Genomic DNA, 20,290 nt, shown 5'->3' on the forward strand with positions numbered 1-20,290 from the left:
AAAAAAAAAGAGAGACCAACACAAGATTGCTGAATGTTTACAATATTAATTCTATTAATGAATTCCAAGATCAGATCTTAGAGTTAGGGGAACACAGGTATCTTACTTAATGGGTTTCTATAATTTCTAGTTTTTAGAAATGAGAAAGAGAGAAGAATGTGGTCCCCCACCAGAAATGGGAACAGGATTGGTGATAACTGTTTCCTAAGAGTCTGAAGACTGGCAGGGTGAGAGTTACTGTGCATATAAAAAGGATTTATAGCCTTTTCAAAGCAAAGCTAATTGAAATTCTTGGAAGATGCAGACCAAGAAATTCCTTACCTTGTTCTCTTGAGTAACGAAGGGTAATACATTGATAACATACTATTAGCCTTTTATTTAATAATAGTTATTACATATGGTACTAAACAATACCAACATTACTAGGCACTGGTATTAGACACTGCAATGCTCAAAACAGTGCTGTGTGCCATTCTGAGATACTTAGATGATAGTGCCGAGTCTTTGCTCTCCCCTAGCCTCAAGGAGGGTTTCCCACTATGCTGTTTTACCCTTGAAGCAGCAGCAGGAGGCTGGATATGGTCCCTKACTCACTGCCAGGCAAAGGGCAAAGCACAGCCCAGCAAAGTTACTACTGCACACTGGAGCTGGAAGAGCCATTATTAGACCCAGAAATGGGTGTGCTGGGGCACATGGTCCTTATTCCAGCAGGACCCTGATAAAGCCCTCTCTGTCCCCTTCTCCAAATAATAGGATATGGACTGAAGTAAGGAGTTAGTGAGAGGGAAAGGGCTCCTGCTCCCATTACAGGCTGTCTAAATCTCATTGACCCTTTATCCGAAAGCTAAAAGAATATCATACTAGGTCTTGATATTTTTTGGTAACAGTATTTTCAGAGGAGCAAATGGCACTGCTCATCACCATTCTGCTGACCCCTGTCTCCACCTGTTATTGATCATAGCTTTTCCCTCAGGCAGAAAGCCAGCAAATTATCACTTTGAATAAAGAGTTAAGGCCAAAGGTAAGGAAAAGGAATGAAGTGCTGTATAAGAAAGTGAGATTAATGGCAAGCGCAGGCACACTGGGAGAACAGCACTTGGGCCACTGTGTTTAGATATTGGTCTGGATAGGGAAAGGTCAGAGCATGAGTACACAGACTTCATCTGTAAGTATGGGTAGAGTCAGGCTTTACATGATAGGCCCCTAGAAATTCTCTCTTCTCAATCCCCCAATTTTTGCAATCATGCAATATAATCTAAATACAATGAAAGTATTCAAGAGAGTAGTCATGCTTGTATTTTGAGTTATTCTCAAAATAGACAAGTCACAGGAGATAGTAAATCCCATGCAATATAGGGGTACAGAAAAAGATAAAGGAGAAATAGTCTCTTTTCTAGGAAAATTATATTTTTGTGTTCATATCGCCTGCATTACCCTACAAGGTACTGTATTTTCTTACAGTACAACCTTCTTTTCAGCCCATTTGTCTTTGCATCTCTAGGAACTACACAGAGCAGTTAAAATTTTGGTAGTTTCTGCCCACATTGTACATTAGACAACCTCATACCTGTATTTTTCCCAACAGTTTAAATAATGCCGATGTTTCAGTTTACTCATTTCAGTCAGATCGTAAGAACCTTGTTAACACTAGAGCACAGATTAATGCCAACACTACTTCAGCTGAACCAACAGCAATTTTTCCTCAGTACAGACAAGGCCACAGTGGAGAAAAAACCTTCTTTGCTAGGTGAAGACAATCTCTCAGCTAACTTAACTCTTTGCCTAAGCACATCTGTGGAGGAAAGTACATTTCAAAAATCACCTACACTGAGAAGAGTGCAAGATTTTATTTATGGTTCCTGAAACTGAACTGGTCAGGGAATTGAAGTAGTCCTCATCTGCAACTCAGCTGTGTTTAACACTAGTTAAGGTGAAGCTCATTATTTATAAGGTATAATATCTTTCACAAAATAGAAAAAGCATGCATTCACTTGGTTCTGTGCCTCAATATGTTATTCTTCCCCTGGACACATGAAATTCTGGAAAAGCTCTAATGCAAGGGGCTGATTCACCCTCAGAAGCATCCCTTTTTTATGCTTACTGGCTATGCTATAAGAAAGCAGCAGTGCTTGCAGTTTTAACAGGAAATAAACGAAAACCAAAAAACAAACCTGCACCATAGTCAAGCTGGGGATAAAAAGTAACTACACACTGCCCTCTGGCTCATGCATTGCTACCACAGAGAGCTTGCCTGTAATCATCACCACAGACTGCTGGGACTAAGCACAGGCCAGTTATCAGAAGTTCCCTTAAGCCTATTTGGTACAGTTAGTACTTGCAGGCAAAATTAATACCTACATCACCTAATAGAGGAGCTGGCTGACCTTAAAGACAGGGGAGAATCTACAGTCAGACTGTAAGGCCTTGCCCCTGATCAGCAGGGAATGAGTGCTATAGCACCAGAACAAACTCAACAAGTATCAAAATAATTTTCAGAGAGGCTCACACAAAGATAATGGGTCTTAAATAGACAACTGCTCTCTCTAGCGAACAAGCTGTGGCCCTCAGTAAGGCATGCCATTCATGCAGTAGACTAATGCACAGAAAAGAAAAAGGGGRAAAAAAAAGGAAAGCCTGCTGTTTACAGTGTGTAAGACCAATTTATATTGACAAGATGTTGCAGACTGACAGTCCTGCATTGCTTCACTGTATTTCAATGCACTCTAGTGCTTACAGTGAAGCTTCACTTTGCTGTAATTGGGTTCCACTGTGCTAATCCCCTTGGAATGCAGCAATTAATACTTATTTAGTGATAATTGCTGCATTCCAAGGGGATTAGTCTGTCCCCTGCATATTTGCCAGCATTGCAAATGGATAGCTGGAAAGAAGAGAGTGCCTAACTCCAGGTCTTGCTTTGCAGCTCCCAACAGGGAGCAGAGAGGACTTGGTCTCACTACAACTGCTCCCCTGTGTGTGTGAGAATACTGCTTTTCCAAGGCAACCCCACTTGACTGCCAGTATTCCTTGCAGCTGCATTGTGCAAATAGAAACCCYGCCGCATCTAAAGAGAAAAAAATAAAAGAAAGCAGACACTTCTGCAGAACCATAAAGACTAACATGGCCATGAGTGTACATTTCCTATGGGAGATAATAAAGAGGCCCAGATGCAGCATAAGAATGAGTTCTTATTCATTATTTTGCTTCTTGTGACTAGCAGTCCCCTGTTCCTGCTATGCTCTTAAAATTTTCAATGCAACATGGGTTTTAGGAGCCTATTTAGGAGATGTTAGTAAAACCTTGAAATATACCCTCTCTGAATACTCACTAGGCTTGAGACAACTGAATATGTAATGTCCAATTCTTTCATTCTCAGTGAGGCTTTCATGGTCTGCTCTGGAGTTTGGGTTTTTTTTTTTGTTTGTTTGTTTTGTTATTTTTTTTAAATGTGCTGGACATCCGACTGCTTATACCATATTTTAAAGATAGAGGCACAATACTTCTTTTCCCTCAGGTAATCAAGATACTCTCTCACAGATCATTAACATTTAACATTAACCCTGTTAGTTGCAGGTGAATTTGCCTTATTGTAATATAGCATATATAGAAAAACTCCAGCGCTTCACCACCAAACCTCCGTTTTGGAAATGCTACTTTTAATTATGGAGCAAGTTCAATATTCTTTTTCCTGGATGGCTGTATGGACTACAACTGAAGAGTAAGGTGATGTCTTTCATGAATATAAAGCTGTTGGCAAGCCAAATAGTATGACCTGAGATAAGTATCTTCATTTCCTATATTTTCTTCCCCTCTTCCCCCAACACATACATCTTCTGAATTTTTCAAGTGGTCATCTGGGGGGAAAACCTAATTAAATTAATTGAAATTCATTTAAACATTTAAAACAAATCAAAAATCCAATTCATGCTTGATAAGGCAACTGTTTTGGCTAAATGTCAACACGAAAGAATTCCGCAAGGTTCTTAAAATCACACAGAAGTTTTTGTGCAATTATTGCTGTTTCTTATCCCTAAACAACTGCTTAATTTCAGTCAAGGAACAGTTACCTTGTAATACTGGATGATGTTTAATAGGTTCGATTGGCATAAAATACTATAGAAATACAAAGCATCTTGATTTTATTTTTGTGATATACATGCTTATGTACATGCATTACATACATACACCTAGTAACTTCTGAGAGTCTGTCTCTCTCAAATTTGCACATACATATTCATATGCATGGCTTTGTCAAGTTACCCTGTGCTTGTTGTTACCAGAAGTCATCTAGTTTTTAAAAAATATTCCTCTCATCTAGAAATACTGAGATGATTTACAAATAGGTTATATGAATCCTGCAATGCTAAGACTAATTTACATTCTTACAGAGTGGAAAAGGGGAACGAGTGGGACAAAATGGGTAAGGTTATAACTTGAGTCAATGACAGTACCAAAACCAGCATAAAATAGTACCAGGCCTTTGTGAGTATACTGACAACCTAGTAAGGTTGAGGAAGAGACTTCCTCACTCTCAACAATACCTGCAACAGTTGTTAGATGTTCTACTATAAATGTACCACCTATTTTGTTTGAACTGGAAAAATTACAGGCAAAAGTGAGCCTAACAGCTGTTATGGAGTTGGAAGCAAAGAATAAACTGGGAATTGTTAAAGCTTTCTATCAACAATATGAAAGTCTAGAGAAAAACAAAATTGAGAATCAGTACTAGAGCAAGTAGGTCCTTGAATAAAAAGAAAACACCCACTAAGAATAAGAAATTTAATCACTTCAGATATTAACTGCACTCTTGTTCTCAACCAACCAAAGACTCTAGGTTGCTTTGCAACCAGCAAAATTAGTGAAGTCCAACTTCTTAAAAAAGAAAAAAGTCTTTCAAACTTTCAATATCTCCACAGTACTTCTTTTTATACACTCAGTGTTCCCTTTCCTCACAACTCCAAACACCCATTTACATCCTCTGGCTGGGTAACTAGCAATTAGCGTGTTCTTTAAGAGCTGACTAGCCAGCTGACTATTACTAACAGAAACAGAGCTGAGTGGTGATCATCTTTTCCTGAATGAGACATGCACTGGGTTTTGTGTCCTCTACTGACATGTATAGGGGCTTTGTAGCTTCAAGGCCACTACCTGCTTCAAATCTGAATCCAACTGAAAATAAGCATGGAAACTGACAGAAACAAATGTCCAGACAACAAGATTAATACATAAGCCTTGTTTCCACAGAAAAACAGGATATAAATAGTAATGTTAAATACTGTAGCCAGAATAAATARGTCTTACACTCTAATCTTATTACACTGTAATATTCAAGACAGAAATTCTCTCTTCAGGCTCAGAAGTTCTTCACTCAAAAATCCTTGGGATCAGCTCCAAGAGTTCTGCATGAAGGGCTCATGGACAGAGCTTCCCCACAGGGAAAAAAAGCAATTGTTTCAGAGCTGAAAGGGCCATCTGCTCTGTAAGGGAAGAGGAGCCAAGGGTGACAGCAAGACAGGCAGGACAGTGGCCTCACCAACCGGGTTTGCAGTCTCATAGCATCTGAACAAGAAGGGCAGAGCAGGTCCAGTAACAGTAACCAGGGTCAACCACAGTCCAGCGAGTGCCAGACAGGCCCACAGTATTGGGGCAGGTCTGAGGTCAAGTCAGCAGGATCCAGGTAAGTCAAGTGGCAAGGGTCTAAGCTCCAATGCTGCTCTCAAGCAAAGAGGAAAAAGCTTCTTGGAAGGTTTCTTCCAGTCTGCTCTCACCACTCAGTTCTTTCTCAGCCACCTGACCCAAAGTCAGCTATACAATGTTAGAGCTGGTCTCGAGCACAAGCAGCCCAAGCCCATGGTGAGGGGAGCAGGAGAGCACGCACAGCTTGGACAACAATTTAAACCAGTGGTAGTCTTGGCTAACTGAGTCCTATTCTAAACATTACATGCTATTATTTTCCTAACTGAAGATTGTGCTTCTATGTTACTGGTTCAAACCATCCAAGTCCAACAGAATATTAATTAGAAGATTAATTAAAGATCACAACTGAGTATTTTAGTTCAGCTAACAGTAAGTATAAGCCAAATCATCATCAGGCTAATCAACAATCTTGGTTTGGATTCTTAGAATTAGTAAGTAAGTAGTAAGAGAGAAATAAAATTACCAAATCCAGAGGCAGTTTTCCAGGTCAAGATTCCAAGGCTTTTTATACCTCTCTCATTTCCCTCTATTAGCATTTTTTTAATTTAAAAACACTTAAATCATTTTCATGGGCATTACTTCTGCGCATTTCAAAGCACCAAATGATTACAAAACACAAAAAATCATTAATGCTTCTTTTTAGCAGCTGGCAGACTGCTGTTTAYGGAGAAAAGCATTCAGAATATAAAGCATTGTAGAAAAAGAATTGGTAAGTATAATGCCCCCATCACACRCTTTTCCACTATTTTTGAGTTATGATGAATTCAAAAATCAGTTTTATGTATTAACACTTAGTAATCAACTCAAATATAAGTCTATGGCCCCCTCTTGTGGTCAATAATAGAGTTTACCAGACTGAGTTTTTCTAGATTGTTATCTGGGGAAAAAAGAAAATCTACTTGAACAATTTTATCCATTAGACTCATATCATAAAAAAGCCTTAAGAAAGGGCAGGACTAAGTTTTATGATTTATCTGGAAGTTCTGAGTAGTTTTTGATGGACTAGTAGTTCGATTAAGCTACCTCTATTTTTATTAAGATCACAGACATACATTATCTAAAAAATGAATTCCAGACAGAATTGGATAAACAACTCAACTGATTATGTGGTACACATGAGCTCTATTCTATAATGACGTAGCACTTTGCAAGAATCTCTATAACATAATAATTAGAATCAAAATACAGGAAAGAAATGGAAAAGGATGGACATAAAAAAAATCAATGAGCAAGATCAGCAGACAGAGACGTGACTGTGCTGGACTGACGTTATCCTGATCAGATTCCTCAGCTAAAAACATGTTATGACTTAGCAAGTTGCATAAGTTTGCACTGTGCCTCAGATTCTTGCCTATCAATGGAGACAACTAACTCCCCAGCTATGGAGAGTGACTTCATCACTATTTAGAAGACGTTCAGCTATGTCCAGCATACCACAGTAGAGGATGCGCATAATCAGAAGCCAGAACACTGATTCATTGTTTACAGCTATATTAGTTTCTTATATTTGGCCTTTTTATTTTTTGCCACCATATCAGGAAAAAAAAGGGAAGATGTTCAAAAACGAATTCCTGAATGAGCCTAATACTGACAAGGTAAGCCTAGACAGAAGAAAGGGAGGAGAGGAAAGATAAATAAATAAATAAATAAATAGAACAAAACCTGATGACTTTCATGAGCTAATGATGTTAACATCTGCATTGAACTTCTCACAACTATTACTAAGGAACAAAAACAGATAGATACTTGCTTTATATTCCACTCACGAAAATCTTTTTTTCCAGATGTTCAACAAGATGCATAACTAAGAACTCCAGACAGGACTTCTCTGATTAACCCTGTACATGCAGCTAGACCATTCTATTGTAAGTCTATTTCCAAAAGAAGCATCTGGCTGAGGTCCTCTCACGTTTCAAATGTAGAGTAATGAGATTTGAATCATCTTAAATTGTTCTGATAAAAATTCAGTAATATTATGAACCTAATTAAGATGATTTTTTTTAAAAAAAGCTCCTCATCAGAAAATAGTGGAGAATTCGTACAAACAGAACATCAAATACTACACAGCTACTACACAGAAGCCAAAAAAGGCAGCCTTATTTTGTACCTGACCCTCAATTGAATGAAAGAGATTCTTTTAAAGGTGTGAATTTTTGAACAAGATGCTGATCTGCTTTTATCAGCAACTAGAAGAGTTGTAGAAGAGTAGTATTTGAGAACAATATCCAAGGTTTAGATCTACAGGAAAGAAATACGTAATCTATGCTTGTACCTTGTACAAACATTTATATCTGGATGTATGTATTAAAAACAAAGATGTATGACCAGACAGAAGAGTATGCATAAACATAAAAAAGAGTAGCTTTAAATGAGGTCAGATTTGAGAACAAGAAAATATCTGCAGAAAGGTATTTGATGCAGTCATTTAGATGTAGAAGCTCTGGCGAGAAGAAATTATCAAATAAGACCTCCTGATCTTCATTTGCAATAACTCTAATGTTGTTATTTTATGTTCTATTTTAAAGTATTAGATGCAGAAAAGAAAGTGAAGCACAAAGATGCTTATTTCAACCAATGAGAAAAAGCTAACTATAATAAGGTAGTTTCACCTTGTACTCTACCAAGACTCCAGAAAAACAAAATAAAAATTCTGAAGAGTGTGTAGGTTTGAAGCAGTGAGGGAGGGAAGAAGTATTCTTGAATGTGCATTAAATAACACCCAGCAACATTTGTCATGAGAACATTTTATTTTTAACAAAAGCCCAGTATCATTAGTCTCACACATCACAAGTTATGGAGTGACATGCAATGCACACATTTTCCCCATGGAAAGGATCAAGTCAGTACCAAAAGATCACTTGCATTTCTACAATTGTTACACTTTTATAAAAATATTCTCTGGTTTAATGTTTAATTTCAGTGTTATCTATGCAACAAAAACTGTTTCCATATTGCAAACTTATTTGTTCCTAAACTACTTACCAAGTACTACACAGGATGTGTTTAATACAGCAACAAGTACCTTTTATCTCCCCTTTGCAGAGAAGGAAAATTTAATTTTTTGAAAGTATTTTTAAAGCAATTCATTTCCAGCATTTGAGATAAGTACTAATATAAAATATAATGATGACACTAAGAAGTAAAGATTTGATCTGACCAATTTCACTGTTCTACATATGCATCTGCCACTAAGGGGTCCAAATTCTCACATTTTTTACTCTGTTAGCTAGATAAAATTTGCTCATGGTGAAATCAACTTAATCAGTCATTCTCACTTTTGATATTTGTGAACTTAGCACTTGGGAGATGAGCAAGGATATAAGACAATGTTAATTTATTTCTCATGCTTATGTGTTTGTGCCTTATTTTAAGAAGCAGAGAATTAAGTTCATCCACACCATTAATTTTCATTCTCTACAAGTGAACATCTGTATCCTATTTCATTAGCTATTTTCTCACTTCTGAGTTACCCAAAAATGCTATATATGCTTCCAAAGGAAAAAAAAATCCACTCAGTTCTACTGTTGAGGAGAAGGAAAGCTAACATTTGATCAGAAGCAGAATCCAAGTTAGAAAATAATTTCTTTTCACAGCAGTTTCATTGAATTCACAAGCCAAAACTCTTCTTGTACAAAACTCGAATACTTTCACTAATACTTGCTGCTTTTAAAGAATCAGGGCATATAACCACCGCCAGGCAAAGACTTACCAAGAACTTATCACAAGCCCAAGATATACCTGTAGTTTGCATAAAAACAATCATGTTCTATAGCACATTCAATACAGGTAGCAAAATTTAAAAAATGGCTAAAACTACGAGTATATTAAGATGCAAAAAAATTCTTACAGAATGTAGGAACTCAGCAGGTCATTTTCCATCGCAATACAAGCAACCCTTCCCATTCTACAGCCAGAGGTGAGCTATCCCATAGCATTCAGTTGACTACAGTTTACTTTGCCACAAAGATCTAAAATAAACTGGTATTAAGAAAAAAATGAGTGTACCTGCAAACAGATATGATTTAACTAAGGCACTGAAAAGTGCCAACCTGGACTAATCCTTTACTTTCCAGTAAACACAACCTTTCTGAATGCAGACTGTCAACAGGCAGGTTATAGCTTTCTAAAATCATGTCTAGTGAGTAAAATAAGTTATGGCTTGTGCATAAAGTTTTATGAGTATGATATGATTCAAGCTAAGCTAGTCAGTAAAAATTAACATTTGCTTCAGAAGGGTTACTCAAGCTCATTAATAATGCAGGGTGTTTGTGTTTTCTGCATTATTAATTCAGCTCTACAATACATAGAAAAGATAAATCTTTCATGAAACAGTCAGCCAAAGCAATTCATTTATATATCAGCATCACCCAGGATCTTCCTCTACCTATAAAGAGTAAGAATAAGAATGAAATTGAAGGTGTGTTGACTGAGATAAAAATGTATTTGAAATATTTGAAGGCTTAGTAAAGTGTAGAGAAATTCTGTTCTATTGTCTACAATAAACTACGCTGAAAAAGATTCAAATGCAATTTTAAACTTGTTTGAAAGTTTTATAGAATATTGCAGTAACAATCCTATGGATGAAACTTCATAAATGCTAAATTCTCACTATTTTTAACTAATAGGCCAAAATATCATCTATCTAGCAATTAATCCAAATGCAGCAAAGTGACTACACTCACTCTGGGAAAGTCTTTCCTATCAAGAAAGTGTATTTAAATTGACATACAAGTACAGACCTTTAATTTTCAATTATGGTATACCTAACAAAGCTTACTATATTTTATACYGTACCTAGGTGGGTCCTCTATTCAAACATATCAAGATTTCAGATACTGCATCCCTTACTTAGGAAAAAGACATAAAATGGGTATAAAAAGAGATAGATAATACCTACTGTTAATAATAAAGTCCTTTAGAAGGGTTTAAAGGTTCCAACTGTGACAAAAGCTAAGCATGCAACAAACTAAGTACTTACTGCTAAGGCTTGACACTGTAATATTCTTCTGGTGTCACAATTTTCAGTCCACCAAAGTAGTCCAGGACCCAAATATTGGTGATGTTGAATTTGGCAAAGAACCAGTTGTGATCCTTAGGCCAACTTTCCATCTCAGGGTGGCGACTGAATAATGCTTTTTTCGCTAAGCTCGCTTCTGAATCATTCACCTGAACAATAGCCAGCAAAATGCTACATTAAAATATAGTTGTGCAATGATAAATATTAGCTAAAAGACACTGCTGACTGCTGACTGCAGTGCACTTTTTTCAATTTCATGTCTCATCCCAAAGGATTCATTACTATGGCAGAGTTTGTCTTCAGAGGGGGCTACAGCTATACATAAGACAGGTAAACATTTCAAAATAGTTGCTTTTAATATTAAAATAAAAAAGATGCGCTTTAAAGTAAGCATGAGCAAGAAGTACTTCAACTTAAATCTTTCTTCTGCTATTTCGATGGAGATATGTGCAGACTGACAGACTCAGAAGCAGTATTAATTCTTTTCTAGTATAAAGACTAGATCTAATCTGATACTGACTTGTTTGAAATAGCATGGATTAAACCACACCTTATTCTATTGAAGAAGAGTATTTTAGAGAAGACAATTATGCAAGTCCACAGAGCAGGTATTAAAAAGACCTTAAAAGGATACATATAGGTCTTGCTAGAGAAACAATGTATATCTTTTTGTCTCTCTTCCTACAGTGGCAAAATCTCCGAAGAGTGGGAAGCAAAGCTTTGTTTTTAATTATTAAAAAACATACTTAAAATAATTCCAGCATAAAAAAAAGTCATATTTTCCTTTTGATAAAAAAAGCAAATAGTGATGCCAACTATCCATTTATGTGGACTGAAACCTTCATGCAGAGTTGTTTCTTCACAGCTTTTTTTGAATTCAAGTTTTTCTACAAGCTGTGATTTGGGAAGCTGTTCTTGGAGACAAATTTTCTTCCCCAGTTTTCTCCATATTCTTCAAGACTAAAGTGTGCACAGTTTGACTAATCAAACAAAAAATTGGGGGGGGGGGAGGAAATAAGGCCTTAATGTAAGTGCTTAGGTAGGAATGGTATTCAAGTAAAAGAAACTCAGTAACAGCTGAAAGCCAGGACTAGAAAACGTTTTGCTCTCTGTCCTAACGTTGGTAGAGGTATAACAGCAATATATACATATGGCAAGCTAAGTAAGGTTCTGCAACTCCTTAAATAGCACAACGTATTGCATGATCTTGGGTGGTCTTTGAAATACCAAATCTCAAAAGAGAAGTAGCATGCTTATAACATGTTTATAACATGCTTATAACACAATGTTTTAGGTATAATTTTAGCTCCTCTGCACCTGCTTCCTCAATGAGATACTAGAAATCAAAAGGGTCTTCAGATGCGTGAATACACACAGACACAGAATATGAAATAGCTGAGAATCCATGGAGAACGGCAGCTGAAGTGTGTGACACTATTTAATATGCAATGTGCAAATGTTTGAAAGGTTACATCAACAAGTTTGAGTTCGGGATGTGATACAAGGGAAACTAATTACCATCAGTAATGGGACTGTTTATTTTAAACACAATAGTAATGAAAGGGTTGCTAGAATGTAATATACACATATTTGACATATGAAAACAACAAATAAGAATTAAGGCCATCACACAAGTGGCTGGTGGATGACAAGTTGACTATGAGCCAGCAATGTGCCCTTGTGGCCAGGAAGGCCAATGGTATGCTGGGGTGTATTAGGAAGAGTGTTGCCAGCAGGTCGAGGGAGGTGATCCTGCCCCTCCACTCAGCCCTGGGGAGGCCTCATCTCGAGCACTGTGTCCAGTTCTGGGCTCCCCAGGACAAGAGAGACATGGGGCTACTGGAGAGAGTCCAGTGTAGGGCTACGAAGGAGATCAGAGGGCTGGAGCATCTGCCCTSTGAGGAACGGCTGTGAGAGCTGGGCCTGTTTAGCCTGGGAAAGAGAAGACTGAGGGGGATCTTATCAATGTGTACAAGTATCTGAAGGGAGGGTGTCAAGGGGATGGGGACAAACTCTTTTCTGTTGTCCCATGTGACAGGACAAGAGGCAATGGGCAGAAATTGAAGCACAGGAAGTTCCGCCTGAACGTGAGGGGGAATTTCTTCACTGTGAGAGTGACGGAGCACTGGAACAGTCACCCAGAGAGGTTGTGGAGTCTCCTTCTCTGGAGATCTTCAAGGCCTGCCTGGATGCAACCCTGTTTAGCATGCTGTAGGTGACCCTGCTTGAGTAGGGAGGTTGGACTAGATGACCTCCAGAGGTCCCTTCCAACCTTATCAATTCTATGATTCTAGTGTCACAACACATAGAATCACTTCATACACTTCTGTATAACTATTCTAACATTTCTGCTTTTCTTTCAATTAACAATACTATTCAACACATACAATCTTGTCCCATGTCAACTTTCAGCTGCTTACCTTTACAATATTTCCACAGAAGATTATGTGGGCACAAAGGGGATTCTGGGGATCATAGTTGTGCTTCTTGCAGTAAGGAGTCTGTGCCAAAGACACAGTTAAGGAGGCATTTGAATTGACCTAAAATGCAAACAGTAAGATAAATAGACTGATGTACCTTTGCAAGAAAAAAAAAGTGATATCCACCATAATACTTTCAGCTTTTGGTACTTTATTAAATTCAGAATTACTTGTAAAAAGAACAAAGCTGTCTTCTTTTCCTAATTATAACTGAAAACCTACTCAGATGAGCTCTGAATCTGAAAGAAGGCATATTTTAAGTGTGTTAAAGTTTGACAAAATAAAATGCAAACCTCTAAGCCAGCACTCAAACTCTGAATTCATTATTCCATCCGGCTATTTCACATTCAAATTATGATATATTCCAATTAACATACAGGGCTATAGAAAAGATGATACAGTGAAATTCATTAAGTTAATTCTGGAGAAGGACAAAGAATTACTGAAAGGTAACCAACAGCTGCCACAACTGTGAATGAAAGTATTGAACTGGCAAAAAAAACCCAATCAAACAAAAAATGACAGTCAAAAAACAACCCCTCCCTCCACTCCCAACTAGTCAAATCTTTTGACATTCAAAGTAAATTAAAAAAAAAAGGTTTAAAAAACCCTCAGTATTTAAGTAAAGCATGAAACATGAAGAATAAAGAATCTGTATCTATTTGATTGTTCTAAAATGAATTTGGAGACAACACTATTTGATTGTTCTAAAATGAATTTGGAGACCACAATAAGCTTGAAAAGTGTTTGTCCAAAACAGGTTTGCCTAATGCAGAATAGCACATACTTAAGTTCATTCTTCTCCCAACACAGAAAGTTAATGTGCTTTGGCAAATTCTATTTAAAGAGCTCATCCTGAAAGTCATGTAAGCACTCTGCAGTGCACTCCTGAACTTATGAAGCAAGAGCTACCATATGACTTACTGCACAGACAGGAAGTTGTTTAACTACAAAAAGCTGATCCATGATTATTCAGCATTTTCTCCTATCAGAAGTCTCCCTGCACTTGACTACTTCTGCCCCGTAGCAACAGAATACAAATCTGTTGGGAAGCTTTCTGTACGAAAATGTTTATAAGACTTTACAGCATTATTTTTATATCTGAAAACAGAGGGCAGCATGTGAGGTGGAGGAAAAGATATTATACAAGCTAAATCAGATTTTCTACACCACTTAGATCCATAAACAGTTTCAAAGTAACAAATTAAAATCTGTGTGGGAGAGAAAACAGAGGTTTATATTAAAATGAAGTCTGAAAGAATTACTAAGTTTCGTGCATATTTGTTTTAATAATACTGTGGTAGTTACTAAAAGAAGCTTCTCTTTAACAAAGGATGCATACAATCACTATCTCCCTGACTTTTTAATCAATTCTCTTGATCACAGCCAAGCAAAAGAACTGAGACAAGGACCAATTATACATACTCAGAACATCATTGTGCCAGTCTTTTGCTGTGTCCCTACTTTACCAGTAAATTCCAGGGATGTAATTACTATTTCTTCAGTAGTCTGAAGAATCCTTTGAGTGTGTTCCCTACATTACCAGTTTCCAGTCCCTCCCCCAGCCCAGTCCTTTATTTTTTGCATTAAGTTCTCTTCTCCGTTTTCTCTGTCTATGGATTCTTTGGCCCCTCATCTCTCTGTCCAGTGCTCCTCTTGAAACTTCAGCTACTTCCTCTACCAGAGCACTACTCAGGAGATCAGAACTTTCTGGACTATGACCAGCAGGAGCTTCCCAAGACTACTGCATGTCGAAACAGACAGCACTACTTTATATTTAGATGCTCAAGGACTAATAATTGTCCTCAAGGTTCAYAAAGGAAGCAGCATTCCTGGAAAGGGGCATTAGCACCATTATGTTGCCTACACAAAATGCTGATGAAAACCCTGACCCTTACAAAAATATTCCAACCATAACTTCCTAACGAGATGAAAAAGTGTACATGACCAAGAAAAATATGACATTGCATAAAGTAACTTCCAACCTAATAAGTTTTAAGTGTCTCATACTGGTCTCCTTACTATTATTTCCAGTCACTATGTATCATTTTCAGGTTGGATTTTGCAAAGACACTACATAGGCTGTTAAATGTAGGTGCATCTCACCGCATTTGTATCATCGGTTACTATAATTCTACTTTCAAATGCTAAGAAAAAGCTGAAAAATGCTTTATTCCTTATTCAGAAGGCACTGAAGGGTAGGCACTGGGAGAGCGCGGGTCTGCAGTGCCCAGAGGGCCTGGATCCACTGGAGCTTCCTCCCCACCTCAGGTGTCAGAGCTACAGGTACTGCCCAGTGGCACCGGCAAACGCGGTAGCGCTTAACAACAACCAGGCAAGCAGAGATCCCAAAACGCAGCGTGGGCATGGTGCCTCCCGCCCAACAGAAGGTATCAGAGCTAGCGCAAATGGCACCGTCCCTGCCTACCTGCAAAGGACGCCTTCCTACCCACCTCCGAGACCAAACTRCTCCCTCATATGGCCGCTGACACACGCACCGCCGGTGCCCCCCGTCCTYGTCCCTCCCTGTGCCGGCTGAGGGGGCAAAACCCCTCCGACGCGGCCCTCGCTCACCTCCAGGTCCTGCACGGAGATCTCCATGTCGGTGAGGTAGAGGTAGGGGACGCCGCTGCCGCCGTGCGGCCCCGGGACGCCGTCGCTGAGGGAGAAGATGTTGGCGAAGGGGTGACCGCGCAGCCCCTCCTGCGTGGAGAGGGTGGCCAGCGCGCCCCAGTCGCAGTTGTGCAGCACGAAGCGCGCCATGCGCGCCGCCTCCTCCGGTGCCGGGATGGCCCCGCGGGCCGCCAGCGGCAGCGCCGCCGCGCACAGGAGCAGCAACGGCACCATGACCCGTCGCGCCGAGCCCCAACGGCCACTAACCGCCGCTGACCCCGAGCACGATCCCCTGTGCCCCCTGCCCCGCGCGGGGGAGGGGAGGGGAGGGGGTGGGGCGGGTCCCTCCGCCCTCCGCCAATCGGAAAGCCCGATCCGCTCTTCTTTGCCAATGAGCGCACGCTTAGGACGGGTTAGGAAGAACCTTGTGGGTGGGAAATTAGCCTTTCTACCGTCAGCCAATGGGCTCGCGAGGCTCGCTTTTCAGCCAATGAAAGCTGCCGAAAGGCGGGGCGAATCCGAGCAGCTTGCCGTCGTTGTAAACAWCACTGACAGCTCCCGGCTCACCTTCGGGAGGGAGAGGCAAAGGGGGCGGAGTCACTGATCACACAGCAACCAATGGGAGGCCTCCGCAGGACTCTTCGCCAATCAGATTTCGCGAGCGGCTGGCGAGTAGGACGGTAGCCGCGCACGAGAGCTTCGCTCCCGCCTTTCCCGCCGATCGGTGGCGGAGGCGGGTAGGGGAGGGTGCGCGAGGTGGCAACGGTCAGTTTGCAGAGCTGTGGCAGGCGCCGGCGGGAACGCAGGACCCGGCTGCCGAGGCTCCTGGCCCTGGTCCGAGGTGGCCCACGGGCAGCTGAAGCGGAGCCAGTGCCCTATGAGGGCTCTGCCTGCGTTTGGCGCCCACTCGCTTGAAGGCAGCGTGTTTTGTTAGGTCTGAGTGAGTGGGTGTTGGCCATGGTGAGTGCGTGGAGCCCGGCAGCAGCGGCCCACTGCCATTGTCCCTGGTTTGTCTGGCCAGGGAAGTCCAGTCAGATCCRAAAGATACTCGTTGCAGTGTCGGTCCCTAGGTGCGGTTAAATCAGTGCGAAGAGCTGGTTCTGTGAAATGGCAAGTGTTTGTGCCCCACTTTCCCTGAGCAAAAGCACTGTCAATTACAACCAGTGGGGTCTGTCTGGAACTGGTTTACAGGACTGTAAACCTTGTGGGATCCTTTGCCACTAAACGTAGCTCAAGTCTGTGGCTTGCAAACTACAGGACATGGGTAAAAACATCTCTTTTACAAAACTTGTTTTGACGTTTGAACAACACCCCGGCCTTCAACCAGTGCCTTATAGAATAAATACTGTGAAACACTAATTTTATTTGTCCACTTGGTCACTTTATAAAGATTTGTGCAAGGGAGTGATTTTAATTGCAGTAATACTGAGACTTCACTCAACTTTTCCTAAAAAAAAAAAATAGGTGATTTAAATTTTTCTGCTCTAATCTTACCAAGTATATCAAGGCATAGAAATGTAGCATAGGGAAATCCAAAGTAACTCTAGCACAAACTTATCCATGCCAGGTTTGTAGGTGCAGAAGTTGGAATTGTCAAAAAAAGTTGCAAGTTCCAGTATTTTTAAACGTTAATTTGGCATCAGATGCCAGAAAGATTGCTATTTTGCACCATCTTACAGTATGCCCAATGCAAATATAGCTGTGGACCATAAAGTCAGCTAAGCTGTAATCTGCTGTGCTTGGCCTTTTCTCTTCTTACCCTGTTCAAGTCTCTGACTGAGCTCCATGGGTCAATTATTAGTTCAAGCTCTAGCTATAGGCAGTGTTGAATTTCAATCTAAAAACAGATCATGCCGAAAACAAAATATTCTCTGCTGATGGAATCCATTGAGGTATGACCTTACAGAAGAGATCAGGTTGAGCCCTCGTGCAAAGATTGCAAAAGCTTCGCTTTGAACAAACCTTTGCGCCAAAATTTATGCCCACAGGGGGAAYGTCCCTCCACTCCCAAAGCCTGAACCCTCTCAGAATCCAAAGTCATACAGATATTTGACCCTCAAGAGCAAAAGAAGGCTATTACTCTCCCCATTTTATATGGAAGGGGCTCATGTATTAGGGAGCAGTATGGATTCCCAGATTGCCCTAGTGGACTTCCTTGTCTTTGATAAATGTCAAGGTCTGTACAACGATGGTGTTCAGTCTTGCAGCTGGCGCAGGTCATATATTCCCCTTGCCTCTGGAGAGTGGGAAAAGTGGCTGGCTTTCCCTCTGTGTTCCTCCACTGCTGCCCTCCTCTGGCTGTATTCAGGAGAAACTTAAGCTTTGGTATAACTGAACAGGGAAAGGGAGTGCTCTGAACCTGTGATGTTCAGCTGTACAGCAGGGGCAAGTAACACACATGCAGAACTGAGCTTGCAAAGAGGAACTGCTCCAGCAACAAAAGCAGTAAAAGTACCCTGGGCTTAGCTATAGGGCAAGTTATGTTTCAGGGCAAAGACCTAAGGAGAAAATAGGCTGAGAAAAGGAGTGAGGAATGAGAGGAAAAGAGACTTGTATGAAAGGATGCATTTTTATATATAGGATTATGTAATAAATGAGGGGCAGGAGTGGGGCATCTTTAAGGAGAAAAGATAGCAGCTATTCTATCTAGAAGKGAAAAGAGTATGGAAAAAAGGGACAAAAGTGATCTAGAGAGGAGGACTTCGAAAAGAGAAAAATGGATGAGGAAGACACACTGTCATGCAAACTATTTCCTTAGAGATTTTGTTAGCTAAAATAAACACAGAGGCATATTGCTTCCTCTTCCCTCTCCTCACAAACACACATGCATGCATAYGTAGAAACAACTTACTTTTCTTCATTTTCACAGCAGTCCTACCCTCTGAAAACTAGGGAGCATATTTCCTTGTGGCAGTTAAAGAGACAAGTGATAGTGGTGGTGGGAGGGAGCAGAGGAAACACAACTGAGGGGTAAGTATGTGAGTGATTTTACAGGGGAGCACAAAACCATGACAAGGAGCAGAGAAGAGGTGTTTTATGGGGTCAGTACAGGAGAGAGGGAACATCATGGAGAATAGGTGGTAGGAATCAAGTGCTGGGATGAAGGGAAAGAAGATAAAGRGCATGAGGGAGGGATAGTTGGCAACTGATTTTTACATAAAACATAGGAAGGAGGAAAGCTTTTATGTTATACAGCTTAAGTTTATTAACAGAATGTGTTTGCAGAGTGCAGCCATCTCTTGTTTGCCAGGAGCAGTGCATGATACTGGAAGTGCACAGCCCCATCACAGATCACTCTGTGAAAGGAGATTCAAAATGAACCTTTTGGAGAGCACACAAAATCATCCTTCTCTTCCTCTGCCACAACTGACACGTGAAGTGGGATTTAAGGAGACAAGAAAGTGAGCCATCCAAACAGTAACAACACATGTCCCAAGTTTTCCTTGGCTTTCTTTTGCATTTCAGCCTTGAAAGGCTCTTGCTGGCTTCCCTGTCAGCACCCACGAAGGGGTGCTGTTGTCCCAGCCTCAGCTGCTCAGCCTGCAGCRACTGGGTGCACTGCACCTGCTCACAGCCCGCGCACAGGCACAGGGCTGATGAGTCTGATCAGCAGTCGGAGTTGAACAGGATTTATTGAAATAGTACTGGCAGTCTGTGCTAAGGAGAATGGGATCTCTTAAGCTGAGTACTGTCTGCAGCAAGCAATACATGCCAATGTATAGCCTGTATTGCATATTGCATTGACTGAAAAGAGCTTGTATTGACACTGTGCTTTCTGGCTGGGCAGTGTGGGGCAAATTTGGAGGGTGAAGAACAAGGTCCTCGACTCTTTCAGCTTGCTCTGAAGCAATGCATTATCTGGAGTAAATCTCCAGGGCTCCCTCACTTCCTCAACTACTTCTCAGAGAAAGGAGAAGGGCTCTTTCTGTTCTGATGCAAGGAGTTGAAGAGCTTCCAGGATCCTTGCGTAACAAGATCAAGAACGTATTGCTAGCCGCTAGTTCTCCTTTTCAACTCCTGTTTTTATCTACATTATAAAAACAATAAACGCACAGTAATGTCTTACCATAGATGGAGCTACTTTACTCCCTCCACAGAGGTTGGCCAGTTAGTGGAACAATCTTAATTTCAGCCTGGCTTACATGCCGTGGGCCACAAGCTGAATCTGGAAGCTACATCTCTGCAGAACATGCACAGATGCTGTACAAGGTCTGTGTCCAGCTCATGTGTCATCATGTTCTCTCTGCCATCTTTATAGTTGATTTTACCTTGAGCCAGCTCTCCCTTTAGATAGTGCAGTTGTGCTATGGGATAGGCAAGTTTTCTCTTCAGATACACAGTCCATCTCTGAGCTGGTCCAGGCTTCCTGTCTAGATCATGTAGTCTGTCCGTGAACAGGACCCTTTCTTTGACCAGATAACACTTGCGGGCTATGCAATCTTGTTGTGAATAGTGCTTGATTTGTGAGCCAGGCCAGATCTCTGCA

The 20,290-nt window shown here is 40.5% G+C and overlaps 1 protein-coding gene across 2 annotated transcripts in view; it reads right to left on the bottom strand.

The window, feature by feature from the left end:
• The window catches only part of CREG1 (cellular repressor of E1A stimulated genes 1), a 67,097-nt gene extending 50,936 nt beyond the window's left edge, over positions 1 to 16,161 (bottom strand). The window contains exons 1-4 of one of the 2 annotated variants that reach the window (XM_085322976.1): positions 15,766 to 16,158; positions 13,132 to 13,251; positions 10,673 to 10,860; positions 8,423 to 10,078 (exon numbers count right to left, since the gene is read on the bottom strand). In XM_085322976.1, coding sequence (XP_085179102.1) covers positions 10,675 to 10,860; positions 13,132 to 13,251; positions 15,766 to 16,038 — 579 coding nt within the window. In that variant the 5' untranslated portion in view covers positions 16,039 to 16,158 and the 3' untranslated portion in view covers positions 8,423 to 10,078; positions 10,673 to 10,674. Of the gene's footprint in view, positions 1 to 8,422; positions 10,079 to 10,672; positions 10,861 to 13,131; positions 13,252 to 15,765 lie in introns of those variants that run through there. The other variant, XM_085322977.1, reaches the window with a different exon arrangement.
• Between the last annotated feature and the right edge of the window lie 4,129 nt (positions 16,162 to 20,290).

The sequence above is a fragment of the Rhea americana genome, unplaced genomic scaffold, assembly GCF_003343005.1.
Source record: "Rhea americana isolate MKP2758 unplaced genomic scaffold, rheAme1 scaffold_81, whole genome shotgun sequence".
Lineage (NCBI taxonomy): Eukaryota > Metazoa > Chordata > Aves > Rheiformes > Rheidae > Rhea > Rhea americana.